Here is an 18,073-nt window from a genome sequence, read left to right as displayed (position 1 = left end):
TGCTCCTGGAGGCATCTATGCACACAGATCCTCTTTCAAATTCATGATAAAATTAATTAAAAGAAACCCTACAGCTCAAGCACGTCTCCATCTATTTATTTACGGATCAATTTATCTTGTCGATTGCCTTATAACGCTTTTGGAGAAACTTCAACCAAACCCTATTTTAAACGTCACATGGAGATAAATGAGAGTACACGGTTGTCGGCATCCCTCCTGTGGAGCTGTGGTAGATTAAGAAAAGTGACACAAATCCACAAGTAAACCACAGACTGATCAAAGGGCACGATGTCACTGCACATATAAATACAAAAAAAAATCTTACAGCTCATATTGAGAGTGTACGCAAATAGACGAGCTGACACAGTGCACAGCGTCGCAGCGTGCGCTCGGGTCTGCTGTTCCTGACGGCAGTCGGTCTCGGTCCTGTCTACAACCTGCAGGTGACAGAGTATGAGTCAGTGTGATGCCTGGAATAAAACTGACTGAGCAGGCAGGAGACACTTTTGGAAATGTGTGACTGAAAAACATCAACTGAACTTGGAGTTTTGAGGCAGTTGTACATTACTGGAGTATTTTTGTTTTGTGCTGCTTCAATCTTCTACCCCACTACAATCAATAGCTACTAATCAATACGAGTTACTTTTCAGATTACGTTTTTTTAAAACAAAACATATACTCTGATTAAACATTAAAAATTATGAAAATTACAGATCTGTCAGTGGAGGTAGTAATCGACGCCGTAACAGAGGTGAATCGACGCCCTTTTCTTTTGTGTCATTTTATACAGTGTGCTGGCGTTGCAGAACAAAAACAAGCTACAGACAGCTGTAAGTCTAAAAAAATGTCTCAGAAAACTGTTTATAATCATATGTATGTTGTTATATTGTGTTGTAAGTTTTTTGCTCTAAACGCGACACATAATCGCCATCAGTAAATAGCTGGACCCTGTCTGGCTGGGGGGGTTCACCGAAGACTCGGTTGCAAGAAGTTAAACTGAAGAGCACGAAACAGCGACAACAGCCTCGTTTTCATATTAAAATCTTTTAAAGTTCTGTACCTTTAAGCACAAAATGACACATAGTAGGATACATCAAAAACAAAGAACTGATCTGAAGTCTGACACTGACAAAATGTGAAGAAACCATGATCCAAACTGTACCGAACATTCCTGTTAAAATGATGGAGGGATGCTGCCTCCTTTTGGTGGAAACATAAAATCACACCTTTATTGTTTTGAACAAATGTCTCACTCCTCTGTAGAAATTCTTTCAAATGGATTTATTGTAAAGTATAAATGGACAAACATCCAGGAGAAACAAAAGGAAAAACACAAAATAAAACACAAAAAATGAGACAGCTGAATCTGTTGAATCCTATGAGATCTTTCTGCTGGTGTCTGCACGCAACAATCTTAGTTGGCTTTAATGAAAATAAGCAAACGTCAGTGATTTGACATCTATAGTTATTCACCAAGTTCAGACTTTTCATGCAAAACATTTAATTTAATAGGTTTTGTCATTAATACACTTTATTAACTCTCTTCACTTAACTATGAATGCATTAAATGATTATGTTGCTACTTTAAGTGAATGTACAAAATGTGTCTTTATGACATCATCACATCACATTTAGCCTTTGGACCTGTTGAAAATGTCTGTATTTAACATTTTAAATCAAGACAAACCAAATCACAGTCTCCAGTCTACATTGTGGACTCTTTTTCAGATCCAACAGCAGCTTCAGTCCTGAACCCTGCAGCTCGTTTCCCCTCAGCTCCAGCTCTCTCAGGTGGGAGGGGTTGGACTTCAGAGCTGAGGCCAGAGAAGCACAGCTGATCTCTGACAAACTGCAGTCCCCCAATCTGAATAAAGAAAAGATGATGTAGATACAAATTAATTTATAATCCAATCAGATGTGTTCAGGTTTAAATGTGTAGCTCATCATTACTATGTCCTAATCAATGAGCTTCTCTCTAAAATGAGTCGAGTGACTTTCCCATTGTGTTATTGTGGATCATTATCATGTCAGCCTTCTACAGACATCATCCAAAAGTCAGCACAGCATTCATACACCTGTTCATGTCAACACACATTCATCTTTATCATTAACACAATATCAAATGAAAACAAATATGAGTTCAGCGGATCTTCAGATGTGACTATTTACCAAAATTGATAAAACATTAATTTACTTAAACAACTAACAGTGAACATTTTCTACAATTTCTTTAGTCTTTTGTAACTGCATACTAAATTAAGTAAAGAAACATGAAAATATGAACAAAAGAACTACCAGCTTTATGGATGTAAGTTATCTATCAACATAAATAAGGTTCAATTGGTAAGTTAACATTTAAGATCTACAATAGTAACAGAGAGTCAGTGAACTTACCTCAGAGTCTCCAGTCTACAGTGTGGATTTTGCAGAAAATCACACAGCAGATTCACTCCTGAATCCTGCAGCTTGTTTTCATTCAGCTCCAGCTCTCTCAGGTGGGAGGGGTTGGACTTCAGAGCTGAGGCCAGAGAAGCACAGCTGATCTCTGACAAACTGCAGTCCCTCAATCTAAGCAAAGAATAAACAATGTAAATGTAGAAGACAATGTTTATGTTTAATAATCTGTTCAGAGCTCAAGAAGGTTTAGAATGAAGAAGTTTAGAAAAGGGAAAATCCAAACATCTGAATCCAACAGGATGCATGTTCAAACCTGTCAAATACAAAAAGTGATAAAGAGCTCTCATTAATATTAATGACAACGTGCTGCTACTTCACTAAATACTCAGTTACTTCATCTCTTAAACTCTGGCAGCTCCACCAGTGGCTCCATCTATACAAACTAATGTGCAGCCAAACAAATAAAACCCACAGAAACTGATTTAAGATTCGACTCAAGATTTCAAAGTTTCCAAAGATGCAAACATGTCAGGATGAATTTTGGGGGAAACGTGAACAAACAACATCTACAAAATGTCTTTTAGGAATAGCAAAGTCATAAAGTCAAAGCATCTTCAGTCTAAACTATTCAGTCAGTATGAGCATCCTATAACTTCATAAAACTGTTGGAAAAGAAAATGCTGAATATATTTATTCCTGTTGGATAGATGAAATACAGATTATTTATTTAATGTTGTATTGATGTTCTTTATATTAGCATGTTCTTTATATTAGAGTTTCAGAGGTTCAGAGTGAATTATCCAGTGTAAATTTTGTTTTTATACAAAGGTTTTAAATGTGCGACTCAACATTGCTCTGCCACAGTCAATGGACTAAACCACAGAAAAAGTAAACAGACTTCAGCATTGAGATACTGAGTGTGGATCAGTACAATACAACCTGATGTCTGCTGTTTAGCCTGACCACAACTTTCACATCATAATAATCTGAGCACAGAAGTTAAAAAAATGTGTCTGACCTCAGAGTCTTCAGTCTACAGTGTGGACTCTGCAGAAAATCACACAGCAGCTTCACTCCTGAATCCTGCAGCTTGTTGTAACTCAGCTCCAGCTCTCTCAGATGGGAGGGGTTGGACTTCAGAGCTGAGGCCAGAGAAGCACAGCTGATCTCTGACAAACTGCAGCAATTCAATCTAAAAAAAAGAAGAAATTATGAACATAAAAATAATTTATAATCCAATCAGATGTGTTCAGATTTTAGATGTGCAGCTCAACATTACTATGTCCTAATCAATGAGCTTCTCCCTAAAATGAGTCGAGTGACTTTGTCAGTATGTAATTGTGGATAGGCATAATGTCAGCCTTCTACAGACCAGCTAGGTTTTCGAGATCCCCCATAAAACATGTGATTTCTGACAAGTTATAGTGTTAAACTTGTGTTTGACATTGGTTATGGTTATAATAATGGTTATGTGTTTGATGAAAATGTATCTGGAAATTAAACAAATAAAAAACAAATAAGTAGTGATGCCCCGTTCACATTTTTTGCCACCATAAATAACCTGCTCAGGAGTAGGGCCACGCTGGACCTTCCTTGCCTCCAAGAGCGCCCTGGTGACAAAAATAAACTAAATAGTGGTTTATTTCTATGGTTTCAACATTGCATGTTTCTTGAATGGCAAAGCATCATCCATCATCGTTACGAGAGAAAACAGATCCGATCAGAGCTGATTCGCCTTGACAGTGACCCAGTTTGTTAATATCAAGTTTGTAGCTTCAATTGTTGAAACCTGTGTCAAAGATTTGTTTGTTCCAGCAGAAAGTATCAAGCTGTTTATATATACATGTCTTAACAACAAGTTTCCTTTTATATTTGTTGAAATATGGATTTGTTGTTCACAATGTAGCATTATGAGGGATGAAATATGTTGCTAAATTTAGTACACAGACATGAAAATACAAACTAAAGGACATTACCAGCTTAATGGATGTAAGTTATCTTTCAACATAAATGCTAAGTAAGTAAGTTTAAGATCTACAATAGTAACAGAGAGTCAGTGAACTTACCTCACAGTCTCCAGTCTACAGTGTGGACTCTGCAGAAAATCACACAGCAGCTTCACTCCTGAATCCTGCAGCTCGTTGCTGCTCAGCTCCAGCTCTCTCAGGTGGGAGGGGTTGGACTTCAGAGCCGAGGCCAGAGAAGCACAGCTGATCTCTGACAAACTGCAGTTCCACAATCTAAGCAAAGAAAAAATGATGTCGATAAAAAGCCATTTATAATCCAATCAGGTTTGTTCAGGTTCAGGCAGCTCAACATTACTATGTCCCCTTCAATGAGTTTCTCTCTAAAATGAGTCGAGTGACCTTGTCATTGTGTTATTGTTGTTATTGATCATTATAATGTCAGCCTTCAACAAACATCATCAAAATGTCAGCACAACATCCATACACCAGTTCATGACAATACAAATTACAAACTTGCTGCTGATCTCAGCCAGTCTCAAATCACACATGATCTTACTGTTATTTTCATTCTCTTCTGCTTCTTCTAATTTATGACAATCATTTGTCATTTTATGAACAATATTATGTTGTATATGTTCCAAAATGGCCAAAATAAAAATGAAGACTTTATCAAATGAATAAAAATTAGGTAAATATTTTACCACCCTTTCTAGCCTGTCCTAGCACTTCTGATGCTCTCATTTCAGAACAGATTTAGACTATCCTCATTGAGGCTGGCTCCAAAACAATTAATTGGCTAATTACAGTCACTGAACTTCATCTTTCGGCTGCATTTGTGTTGTTGGTGCCTTTTGGAGAATTTCAATACAGATGTCACACATAATAATGTTCAGTCACGGTGTCAGTTTTGTTTGTCTTGTGTCATTTGTTTTTTGAAACAAATGACACCCAGTTGGCGTGGACAGAGGCAGGTGTTTTGGATAAATGAGCAACTCTGTTAGCACTAACCAGTAGACAGCTGCTGGGGCCAGTAAGCTCTGGAGGAAAATGGAGTTGAAAGGTTATAGAATTTGTTTTTTAAACTTTTGGGATTCAAACTGGATTTGCCTGCCATAACGAGCCAGGAGGTGCAGAAATCGACTAATGTACTACAACTGTTATTTGACTGTTACTTTGCTGAAACCAAACAGCATGCATCCTCGGTGCCACTTGTTGTTCGCTATCTTGCTGCTAATGTACAAGGTAGTCTGGCTGTTTGTGGCAAATAAACCAGCAATCAATCTTGCGTAAGGCGAAATCCGCTTCTCTTTGTGTGAACACAGTTTGTTAGCCTTAGATGGCTTGGTAGCTTCAAGGTCAGTGGACTTGTTTAACTAACTCGCCTCACTTCAGCTCCACCCACGCTCCACCTCTTTGCCCATTTTTGAATAGCCCGGAGTTAGGAGGAGTCAAGCACTGCCAAGATGGCGATGGCTGATACCACCCACTTTGAGTTTCATTCTGGCTCTTCAGAAAACTGTGGGTGACGTCACGTTGGCTCTGTCCACTATTTCATGCAGTCAATGGGCTACCCTCATCATTACTGTCATCTCCATCAACACACAGCTGACTGAGCTTCATCCTCCATCATCTTCATCACAGGATTTAATATACACTGACATCCTGTTCTATTAATCTTAAATGTAACCTCAAAACTCCCCTTACAAAGTATTACAGATGCTCCTGTTTAAATTTGGTAGATTTACACTTGACACAAGCAAAACACATGAACTGACCTCAGAGTCTCCAGTCTACAGTGTGAACTCTCCAAACCACAAGACAGCAGCTTCACTCCTGAATCCTTCAGGTTGTTAAGGCTCAGGTCCAACTCTGTCAGATGGGAGGGGCTGGACTTCAGAGCTGAGGCCACAACTTCACAGTGAGTCTCTGAGAGTCCACAGTTAGAAAATCTGTGAATACAGATGAATAAAGATAATTTAACACCTATAATATAATCTTTCTGTATAATGTAAATACACTTTATGCATTTTACATCACAAAGCACATTTGCATGAGCGGCTGTAGCTCAGCTCGTCAGCCTGGGCTCATCAGTCATTAATTACAAGGTTTATATAGTTTGAAACTTGAATTCTTCCTGTCCACATGTCGATGTGTCCTTGAGCAACATAATGAACCCAAAAGTGATGTTTTTGGACACATTTTTCAGAGTGCCAAATGACTGTAATGTAAGCATGTGTCAGGTGTTGATTTACAGAAGTGTGCTGTGATTTTTTTGTTCAACTTTAACACAGTTCAATGAACTGTAAAATCCCTGAAGGTTGTAACTGCACTCATGTATTTACTTCAAGTGCTTGTTTATATGTTGTGCATCTTTGATGCATCTTATTATATCACTTCATCTGCTTTTAATATCCTATAAAACAAGTAACTGGACTTCAGCAGAGATTCTGGTGTTAGAAACACCACATGGTTACTAAATGCAATGATGGATCTTTGAAATAAGAGCCAGTGATTTGCAGGCTTCAGTCAGATTGATCTGAGAGCTGTGACAAAGATGAACTGATCAATTATTTAGTATTGAATTGGGACAACAAAGACTTTGAGATCCTGAAGCCTGTTACCGTTCTCCTGTCACAGCTTCATCAAAGAAAACAAGAAATGCTGGATCTTCGCTTTGATACTGTTCATAGTACAATACTTCTGAAACGAGCAGGGACTGACTCTCTTTACTGACCTCACAGTCTCCAGTCTACATTGTGGACTCTTTTTCAGATCGAACAGCAGCTTCAGTCCTGAACCCTGCAGCTCGTTTCCCCTCAGCTCCAGCTCTCTCAGGTGGGAGGGGTTGGACTTCAGAGCTGAGGCCAGAGAAGCACAGCTGATCTCTGACAAACTGCAGTTCCTCAATCTGAATAAAGAAAAGATGATGTAGATACAAATTAATTTATAATCCAATCAGCTCAACATTACTATGTCCCCTTCAATGAGTTTCTCTCTAAAATGAGTCGAGTGACCTTGTCATTGTGTTATTGTTGTTATTGATCATTATAATGTCAGCCTTCAACAAACATCATCAAAATGTCAGCACAACATCCATACACCAGTTCATGACAATACAAATTACAAACTTGCTGCTGATCTCAGCCAGTCTCAAATCACACATGATCTTACTGTTATTTTCATTCTCTTCTGCTTCTTCTAATTTATGACAATCATTTGTCATTTTATGAACAATATTATGTTGTATATGTTCCAAAATGGCCAAAATAAAAATGAAGACTTTATCAAATGAATAAAAATTAGGTAAATATTTTACCACCCTTTCTAGCCTGTCCTAGCACTTCTGATGCTCTCATTTCAGAACAGATTTAGACTATCCTCATTGAGGCTGGCTCCAAAACAATTAATTGGCTAATTACAGTCACTGAACTTCATCTTTCGGCTGCATTTGTGTTGTTGGTGCCTTTTGGAGAATTTCAATACAGATGTCACACATAATAATGTTCAGTCACGGTGTCAGTTTTGTTTGTCTTGTGTCATTTGTTTTTTGAAACAAATGACACCCAGTTGGCGTGGACAGAGGCAGGTGTTTTGGATAAATGAGCAACTCTGTTAGCACTAACCAGTAGACAGCTGCTGGGGCCAGTAAGCTCTGGAGGAAAATGGAGTTGAGAAGATTATAGAATTTGTTTTTTAAACTTTTGGGATTCAAACTGGATTTGCCTGCCATAACGAGCCAGGAGGTGCAGAAATCGACTAATGTACTACAACTGTTATTTGACTGCTACTTTGCTGAAACCAAACAGCATGCATCCTCTGTACCACTTGCTCGCTATCTTGCTGCTAATGTACAAGGCTAATGTGGCAAATAAACCAGCAATCAATCTTGTGTGAGGTGAAATTTGCTTCTCTTTGTGTGAACACAGTTTGTTAGCCTTAGATGGCTTGGTAGCTTCAAGGTCAGTGGACTTGTTTAACTAACTCGCCTCACTTTAGCTCCACCCACGCTCCACCTCTTTGCCCATTTTTGAATAGCCCGGAGTTAGGAGGAGTCAAGCACTGCCAAGATGGCGACGGCCGGTACCACCCACTTTGAGTTTCATACTGGCTCTTCAGAAACCTTCGGGTGACGTCACATTGGCTCTGTCCACTATTTCATGCAGTCAATGGGCTACCCTCATCACTACTGACATCTCCATCAACACACAGCTGACTGAGCTTCATCCTCCATCATCTTCATCACTGGATAAAATGTGCACTGACATCCTGTTCTATTAATCTTAAATGCAACATCAAAACTCCCCTTACAAAGTATTACAGATACTCCTGTTTAAATTTGGTAGATTTACACTTGACACAAGCAAAACACATGAACTGACCTCAGAGTCTCCAGTCTACAGTGTGAACTCTCCAAACCACCAGACAGCAGCTTCACTCCTGAATCCTTCAGGTTGTTAAGGCTCAGGTCCAACTCTGTCAGATGGGAGGGGTTGGACTTCAGAGCTGAGGCCACGATTTCACAGTGAGTCTCTGAGAGTCCACAGTTAGAAAGTCTGTGAATACAGATGAATAAAGATAATTTAACACCTATAATATAATCTTTCAGTATAATGTAAATACACTTTATGCATTTTACATCACAAAGCACATTTGCATGAGCGGCTGTAGCTCAGCTCGTCAGCCTGGGCTCGTCAGTCATTAATTACAAGGTTTATATAGTTTGAAACTTGAATTCCTCCTGTCCACATGTCGTTGTGTCCTTGAGCAACATAATGAACCCAAAAGTGATGTTTTTGGACACATTTTTCAGAGTGCCAAATGACTGTAATGTAAGCATGCGTCAGGTGTTGATTTACAGAAGTGTGCTGTGATTTATTTGTTCAACTTTAACAGTTTAATGAACTGTAAAATCCCTGAAGGTTGTAACTGCACTCATGTATTTACTACAAGTGCTTGTTTATATTTTGTGCATCTTTGATGCATCTTATTATATCACTTCATCTGCTTTTAATATCCTATAAAACAAGAATGGCACTCAGAGCGTATACCTCCACCAAGGACCCGCAGTCCCCTTTGTCTGAATCAAATTGTATTCAGTCACAGATGACAGCACGGAAGTAATTTGGGGGGGGACACAGGGGACATGTCCCCTGCACTTTTTCAAAAGGCCGTTTTGGTCCCCTGCAGTTTTTGCCGTCCAAAAACAATATTACACTATAGTAAAGAGACAAGTTACTCAAAGAAATGCGTTACACCCATCCTGCAACTGGCTCCCAATAAAGCAGCATATCCACTTCAAGATCCTCCTCATCAATTACAAAGCTCTCAATAATCTTGTAAAGTGTCTTTGAGTTGTATTGAAAGTGCTGATAAATAAAATGTATTGTTATAATAATAATAATAATAATAATACTAATAACTGTAGAGCCTCAACAATGCAAAGATTTTAAAAAAGTTTATATTTAATGCCAAAGAGATACACTTATTTTCATGTATTATTTTTATGTTGAAAGGCAGCAACTGTTTAAAAAAAACACCAACAAAGAAAGATTGAGGGAAAAATACAATAAAACCTCGGATTACAAATGTGATTTTATACATCCAAACTCATGATAATTGTGAAACTAAGTTTTTTCCTCTATAACTGTATCATCAAAATTGATGATTGTTGCACCCCAAATTGTCCCACTGTTCATGTCATGCATCAATATATTTTTGTCAGGTGACGGATAGTAGAGATGCAGAAGGAGATACAGGAGGAGAGGCTGGAGTAGGGCTGCTCGATTATGGCAAAAATCATAATCACGATTATTTTGATTGATATTGTAATCACGATTATTAAAGACGATTATTCATTGATTTGAGAACAAGCATTTATTGAACTTTTAACTCTGGTATTTCTTTTAACACGATAAGTTTGAACTGAAAAATGCAAATAAATAAGAAAAATATTTTAATAAAATGAATTAAATAATATGTAATGTAAAAATAAAAAACCATAGGTCCGTTGTGGTGGCAAAATATAATGCTGTTGACACTTCTCTTGCAACTTTTCCGCGACATTCGTCATAAAGGGCAGGCAGCGCAATTCTGCTGAAATGGTGACGTGATGGTAACACATACTACCGCTTGTTCAATGTGTTAATCAGTTAATTGAACCCCGGCTCGCTAACGGTGTTGATAGGGCTCATGTCTTTGGCAATCATGTATGTGACGGCATCCGTTATTTCTTCATGCCTGCGGGAGCCGGATGGATGTGCCTATCTTGCACAATATCTTCGTTTGTTCCGAGTCAGACTCCTCGAAACCGAAGTGTTTCCACACCACAGAATTCGCTTTATCTTTCTTCCCGACCAGAGGCTCCTTTCTGCCATCTTCTACCGTCTTCTTCTACACATTTTTTCCAAACACGCACCGGCGTGGCTGAAAGCGAAACTGTTCAGGCGGGGGCGGGGCGGAGCGGAGTGCACAGGTGGAGATGGAAGGGTTCGCTGCATTTACCACACAAGACACGGCGTGCGGCAGAATGATCGTTTTATTACGATTATCTTGTTTTCATGATCGAGGGAAGCCAAAATCGAAATCGAAATTGAAATTCAATTAATCGCCCAGCCCTAGGCTGGAGGAGATGTAGGAGAAGAGGCTGGAGGAGGTAGAGGAGGTAGAGGAGGAGAAGCTGGAGGAGATGTAGGAGGAGAGGCTGGAGGCTCACAGGTGAGGTTGAAAGAATAAACATATGTTAGTCATGAGATTAAGACAACACTGGAAGCTTTGGATGAGTTGATTATGTTGATCCTTCTGTGGTCTTTGGGTCAAATTGACCCTTGTTCACTTTTCATTTACATCAAAAATAGGATTTTCTTCTTGCCTAAAAATGACAGTGGTTCTCTGTTACACTCATTTCAAATAAAATTGATTACTTGACTACTTACACTGAATTATGGACATTTTATTATATTCTCCCCACCTGTGATATTCCTGCCAGTTTGACCTGCCCACCATTGGGTGGTGCTATGTAAATGAGGTCTGTTTACCATATATTCCAAAAATAAGTAAAATTGGAGGTACTGAGTTGGAGTGAAGTTGACTTACAAGGTGAAACACAGAATTGGGTGATAATGTTTTGCTACATGCTTTACAACCAGTCAAACCAAAAAAGGGAACAGTAAACTTAAAAGTAGCAAAAGAAAACTAGAAGAACTACTAAAAAACACAGTGAACTGAAAGAGTTAGAGTTTTATTAAAAATACTTGTGTCCCCCCCACCTCTGAAATCAAAATTTCGCTCTTGGTTGACAGCCATCTGAATACAACTGATTTTTTTAATCAAGATCAATGCATTCTTCCCTGAGAAAAAATCATGAAAATGTTCTGGGTTCACCCCTTTATCTGGATCTGCACAAAAAGTTAATGGGGTCTATTCTGGGCTGAGACCCATCCTCCATCCAAGTTTCATGAAAATCTTTTCAGCAGTTTTTGTGTAATCCTGCTGACAAACCTACAAACGGACACAAGTAATATTGTAACGTCCTTGGTGGAGGTAATTAATTTAATAACTCATGGTGCATTAAAAGTATAATTAGTACACATTTCCTTCAAGTGGAGTTCAACTGTTGAACAACATCATTTCTTCTTTGAGCTCTGATAAAAATCCTCCACTGAACTGAACATGCTGAGCTCTCCTTCACTGGCAGAATGAACCTAGAGGTCGTCAGGAGCTGACTGTGTCATCAGCTGCTGTCTGAGGAAATCAGCTGCTGAAAACAAAAAGACTGTGGCTGCAAATTTAATGAATACCACAAACACAAATGTGTGCTGTTGCTTTCTCTGCATATCCTGCCTTTAGTGCTGTTGTGAAATGATGCAGAAGGGAAACACATTGAAAGTTTGTATTTGCATTTCTTACAAGGGGTGACAAGACAAGACACAAGACAATAACGGGACAAGCTTTAAAAAACACAAAAGCTTTGAAATATATCAGTTTATGAACCATTCCATTGAAACATTATCAGAGAGAGCTTCCTTACTGTTAATATAAAAAATAATTCAGAATCATTTCTTGTGCAGCAAAACATATGAAAAGACATTCATTGTTGGAACTAGACTATGTAAAATCACGAATGTATTTAAAGCCGCTACAAGGAGTGTAGTCTAGTGGAGTAAGAAGTACAATATTTTAGCAGTATGAAGTAGTGTGAAAAGGTCTGAAGGTCTTGTTTGCATATGACGGTCATATTAAAGCTTCAGTATTAAACTGAGACTGTTTTAGAACCTGTTATAAACTCTGTGTTGTGCCTTTAATGACGATGGACAGCGTGATGTGTGGGGCTCCGGTCACATCCTCTCAAATTGTGAAAATTGTGAAAATGGACAGAACATGTGAAATAAATAAGAAACTGCTGAGAAAAAAAATGATAAAAGCAATAATTGAAAAAACCTAAACTTCAAGTGATGTTAGTCCCAGCAGATTACAGATATTACATGTCTGTGTGTCTGTATATAAAACATACAATTAATAGACACATTATAGACATGCTGTGCAGACACTGTTAAAGACTGTCTGTTGGAATTAAAGATGGTGGTCAGAACATTTTCAAGTCTTTACGTTTTGTTGCTGGATTTGTATCGAGCCCCCATCACCCGAAGACAAACAGAAGATGATAGAAGATACTTGTGTTCACTGACACAAAAATGTTTGTAGATATTTGTAGTTTAACACATGAACCATTATTTCAACAAGCAGGTTTAATTCTAGTTGAACAAATCTTTGATAGTGTGGAAGTTTTAAATTGTGCAAGTGTTTATCTTTAATACTGAAGGCTTCAGTTTTATAATGTTAATAACGTCTGGACTCACCGAGCCTTTCTGCAGTTCCTCACAGCTGGAATCAGTCTCTGTCGTCCCTGGTCTGATGTGTTGTACTTCTGAAGGTCCAGCTCATCCAGAACCTCCTCTGACAACTGCAGCATGTAGGCCAGAGCTGAGCAGTGGATCTCAGAGAGTTCCTTCTTTGATTTGTTCTCTGACTTCAGGACCTCTTGGATCTCCTGATGCACTGAGGGGTCTTTCATCTCCATCAGACAGTGGAAGATGTTGATGCTTCTGTCAGGAGAGATATTATCACTGTTCATCTCCTTCAAGTTGTCGATAGTGCTCTTGATGATTTCTGGACTGTTGTCTGTCTGACACAGCAGGCCTCCTAAGAGTGTCTGGTTGGACTCCAGAGAGAGGCCATGAAGGAAGCGAACAAACAGGTCCAGGTGTCCGTTTTTACTTTCAAGGGATTTATACATGGCACTTCTGAGAAAGACATTCAGGGATGGGTGTGTTTTATTCATTACCCTCCAAGGAATGACATTCAGGGATGGGTCTCTGTTAACCGTTGCACTTCTTTCCTGGAGGAGTCTTTTTTGTTGTCTACGCCAGTCAAGCACGTTCTTCTTAAAGTTGATGGTGCTCTTGATGTTTTCTGGACTGTTCAGGGATGGGTCTCTGTTATCCGTTGCACTTTTTTCCTGGAGGAGTCTTTTGCGTGGTCCACACAGGTCTAACACTTTCTTCTTCTTGTCTGGCAGGAAGTCCTCGAGTACATCTGTGTTCCTGTTGGTGTAACAGTGAAGCATGTAGACTGCAGCCAGAAACTCCTGAACGCTCAGATGAACAAAGCAGTAGACTGTTTTCTGGAAGATCACACTCTCTCTTCTGAAGATCTCTGTACAAACTCCTGAGTACACCGAGGCCTCTGTGACATCAAGACCACACCGCTCCAGGTCTTCTTGGTAGAACATGATGTTTCCTTTCTCCAGATGTTCAAACGCCAGCCTCCCCAGCTTCAGAAGAACTTGTCTGTCAGCCTCCATCAGCTCCTGTGGACTCGTCTCATGTCCCTCATGGTACTTCTGCTGCTTCCTCTTTGTCTGAACCAGCAGGAAGTGTGAGTACATGTCAGTCAGGGTCTTTGGCAGCTCTCCTCTCTGGTCTGTAGTCAACATGTGGTCCAGAACTGTAGCAGTGATCCAGCAGAAGACTGGGATCAGACACATGATGTGGAGGCTCCTGGAGGTCTTGATGTGTGAGATGATCCTGCTGGACAGATCTTCATCACTGAACCTCCTCCTGAAGTACTCCTCCTTCTGGGCGTCAGTGAATCCTCGTACTTCTGTGACTCTGTCAACACATGAAGGAAGGATCCGATTGGCTGCTGCAGGTCGGGAAGTTATCCAAACGAGAGCCGAGGGAAGCAGCTTCCCCTTGATGAGGTTTGTCAGCAGCACGTTGACGGATGACTCCTGTGTGACATTAGACACGACCTCATTGTTCTTGAAATCCAGTGAAAGTCTGCTTTCATCCAGGCCGTCAAAGATGAACAGAAGTTTACAGACAGCGAGCTTCTCTGCTGTCACCTTCTGTAATGTTGGATGGAAAACATGGAGCAACCTGAGAAGACTGTACTGCTCATCTCTGATCAGGTTCAGCTCCCTGAACGACAGCAGAATCAGCAGACTGACATCTTGGTTTTCGGAGCCCTCTGCCCAGTCCAGAGTGAACTTCTGCACTGAGAAGGTTTTTCCAACACCAGCGACGCCGTTCGTCAGAACGACTCTGATGTGTCTCTGTTGGTCAGGTAATGCTTTAAAGATGTCGCTGCACTTGATCGGAGTTTCACTGAAGGTTTTCTTCTTGGAAGCCGTCTCAAGCTGCCTCACTTCATGTTGGGTATTAACCTCTTCACTCTGTCCCTCTGTGATGTAGAGCTCAGTGTAGATGCTGTTGAGGAGGGTTCCTCTTCCTGCTTCATCACTTCCTTCAGTCACACGTTCACATCTACTCCTCAGACTGATCTTATGTTCATCTAAAACCTCCTGCAGACCAACATCCACTGAAAAAGAGACACAAGTTTTTCATTACCAATAAAAAAAACAATCAACACAAGGATATGTGATGAAGTAAAAGTTATAAAGTCCAGTTTTGAGGAAACATCAGAAATGTTCTGTTGTCTGTCAGCGTCTGTGTGTTGATGTACACGTTTGACTGACAGCAGAAACCTTGGAGTGACATTTGATTTGAAGTTTGACAAGCAAATTAATGCAGTTGTCAGAGCTTTTTCCAACTTCAAGGTTCTCCTGTTTGAGTTGTATCCACATGGCTGAATTTACTTATTTTAAGTCTCTACAACAGTTTTAGATTTTTAAGATTACAGTCTTACTTTGTACTTTGGCTGTTTGCAGTCCAGCTCTTGTTTTGGATCTTTTTCCACACTGGGGACAGGAGGAGTCTCCTGGTGAAGCAGACTGGTCCAAGTAAGAGTTGATGCACCGTCTACAGAACCAGTGTCCACAGCTGGCAGAGACTGGATCCTTCAGGACGTCCTCACACAAAACACAGCAGGACGTCTGCTCCTCCACAGAAACATGACTCCCCTTCCTCTCTCTGTGAAGACATTTCTTTATTACTAAAATGAGCTGGTGATTGTTGTTGAAAAATATCAAGATTTGGCTGACACTGTCTAGGAGCTCAGATGATCACAGAACACTAATAAGTCCTGTTTTGTTTGAATTCAGTACTCTGTAATGAAAACTCATTAACACGTATTATCTACTTTTCCTCTTTGTCTCATTAAACATTTAGTGATCTGCCTGTATTTTGTTATTAATACGAACTCAACACTTTCTGCAGCTTCTTCACAGTAAAACTCCTCCATGAAAGAGAGCTCATTATGTCCTTCACTGTTTCAGACACTTCAGGCAGCTCAGCTTGACTTAGACAGGTTTGGACTGAGGTTAAAAGTGGTCGTGGCAAGTTTTTAATGAACCACCAAGGGGGATTTAATTTGTGCCAAGTACCAGCAGAGACCTGCTGAGGTCAGCAACAGATCTGCCAAACCAGCAATTCTAGATGGATATATTCTGCACACATTTGAAGCAGATTATTTCAGATTTCTCAAAGTTACACAATTGTACAGCTACTTCAATATAAGAGCAAAGATAAGAATATATGATTAAAGTTTCAATTCTGAAATGGAGGTTCTCAGGTGTTTTGATAAAGACATAAAATCAGCTCATCAATGCATCATGATCCACCAGGTCAGTAAAAACAGTGTCTTACTTTGTGTCTGAGGGTCCAGGTCCATTACGGAAGTTTAGAGGTGGATTTTTGGACCAGTCACTCTTCATAGACAGACAGCTGGATACTGGAGACTCTGCTCTCTGTCTGTTGAAATGAACTCTGCAAACAACAACATGTTTTTATGATAAATTCTCTGATGTACAGTGACACTTGTGGGCCATTCGTACATCAGGATGTGTGATCTGGATTTAACTCTTGATGATAAAATAGATGTGACAACGACAGCTTGCTCTAACATACAAAGGTTTGGCAGAACATCTCTTCAATCCTGAACGCTAATGTTACTCTGCAATTAGCAAATGGTGACACATCAGCAGCAAACACTGAAAGAGTTAGTATCAGTTCTCTTACTTTGTGTCTGAGGGTCCAGGTCCATTACGAAAGTTTAGAGGTGGATTTTTGGACCAGTCACTCTTCATAGACAGACAGCTGGATCCTGAAGACTCTGCTCTGTCCTCCTCTTTCTCCACACAATGACTCATCTTCTGGTCTGAAGTCAGTCTGAGAGGCAAAACAGTAAAACTGACTGCGAGCTCAGACCACAACAAAGAGTTTGACGCAGTACTGAGAGATCAGGAAGCCACACACACACACACACAAACTCACACAAACTCACACACACACACAGACACACTTTTAGAAGTTTTAATGTTAAGTTCATTCTAACATGTCTTTCCTCTACAGTCCACAGGGAGAAAACTGACTCAGAAACTTTGACAGGAAAATAATAATGTTGTTGTTTTAACACTCACCTCGTCTCTAACTTCAGTTTTCCTCCTCCGTCTTCATGTTGTTCTGTACACTTAAAATGGAGTCTGAACTGACAGACTGAACACTTTCACTTTCAGGTTCCCTCCCTGTTCTCATGTGTCACATGTTGCTCCTCCCTTCTCCATTTACAAGAACTCAGTTCCTGTATATACACAGATCAGCTGTTTAACATGTGTTTATTGTATTTTTTTACACCACTACATCTACTTGTAAACATGAGTTACTCTGCAGATTCTGATAATTAATACAAAATATAATGAAACTAATAAATTATGACGTATTGTTGTAGATTAAACTACCCAACATTAAGTATTGAAAGTGAACTCTTTACCAGCTACAAGTGATGAATGTACTTTTACTTAAGTAAAATCAAATCTCAATTTGTTTCAGTCATGAACAAATAAACAATATTTGCTCACTATGACATCATATTTCTTACTTAACGGCTCATTGTCATGGCTACCGCCCGCGCGCTCCTGCTACCACATTAGCTGCTAACATGCTAAACTTACACAGCAACTACAGCCGCTAACCTTACAGAACTTAAAACAGTGGCGCAGAAGCACAGTGTAAACCTTATCCTCGCCCCGGGCACCTCATAACATCACCAGCTTACCTGCAAATTACAAAAATACAACTTTAGATTCACAATTGCGCCACCGCCGCTCTCTGCTTCCATCTTCTCATTAACCGACGTACTCACGCGAGACTTCCCGTGACTTTGACTATGCACAGCGTACTCTTGTGTACCAACATGAACATGTGAATCTAAAGTTGTATTTTTGTAATTTGCAGGTAAGCTGGTGATGTTAT

At 39.7% G+C, this 18,073-nt stretch overlaps 1 protein-coding gene across 2 annotated transcripts; it reads right to left on the bottom strand.

Annotated features, from left to right (window-relative positions):
• Positions 1–1,266: 1,266 nt before the first annotated feature.
• LOC140994599 (NLR family member X1-like) lies at positions 1,267–17,306 on the bottom strand. 2 transcript variants are annotated; one of them, XM_073464315.1, is made up of 13 exons: positions 17,242–17,306; positions 16,841–16,990; positions 16,469–16,588; positions 15,570–15,793; positions 13,907–15,242; positions 13,220–13,735; positions 8,744–8,917; positions 7,099–7,272; positions 6,140–6,313; positions 4,464–4,637; positions 3,416–3,589; positions 2,395–2,568; positions 1,267–1,864 (listed from the first exon to the last, which is right to left on the bottom strand). In XM_073464315.1, the coding sequence occupies exons 2-13, from the start codon at positions 16,969–16,971 to the stop codon at positions 1,672–1,674; spliced, it is 3,564 nt and encodes a 1,187-aa protein (XP_073320416.1). In that variant the 5' UTR covers positions 16,972–16,990; positions 17,242–17,306; the 3' UTR covers positions 1,267–1,671. The 2 variants fall into 2 exon arrangements, with proteins under 2 accessions (XP_073320416.1, XP_073320415.1); XM_073464314.1 differs by having other exon boundaries at positions 13,220–15,242; positions 17,242–17,305.
• Between the last annotated feature and the right edge of the window lie 767 nt (positions 17,307–18,073).

This window comes from Pagrus major, chromosome 4 (genome assembly GCF_040436345.1).
Source record: "Pagrus major chromosome 4, Pma_NU_1.0".
Taxonomy (NCBI): domain Eukaryota; kingdom Metazoa; phylum Chordata; class Actinopteri; order Spariformes; family Sparidae; genus Pagrus; species Pagrus major.
This window is presented reverse-complemented; position numbering and strand designations above follow the sequence as displayed.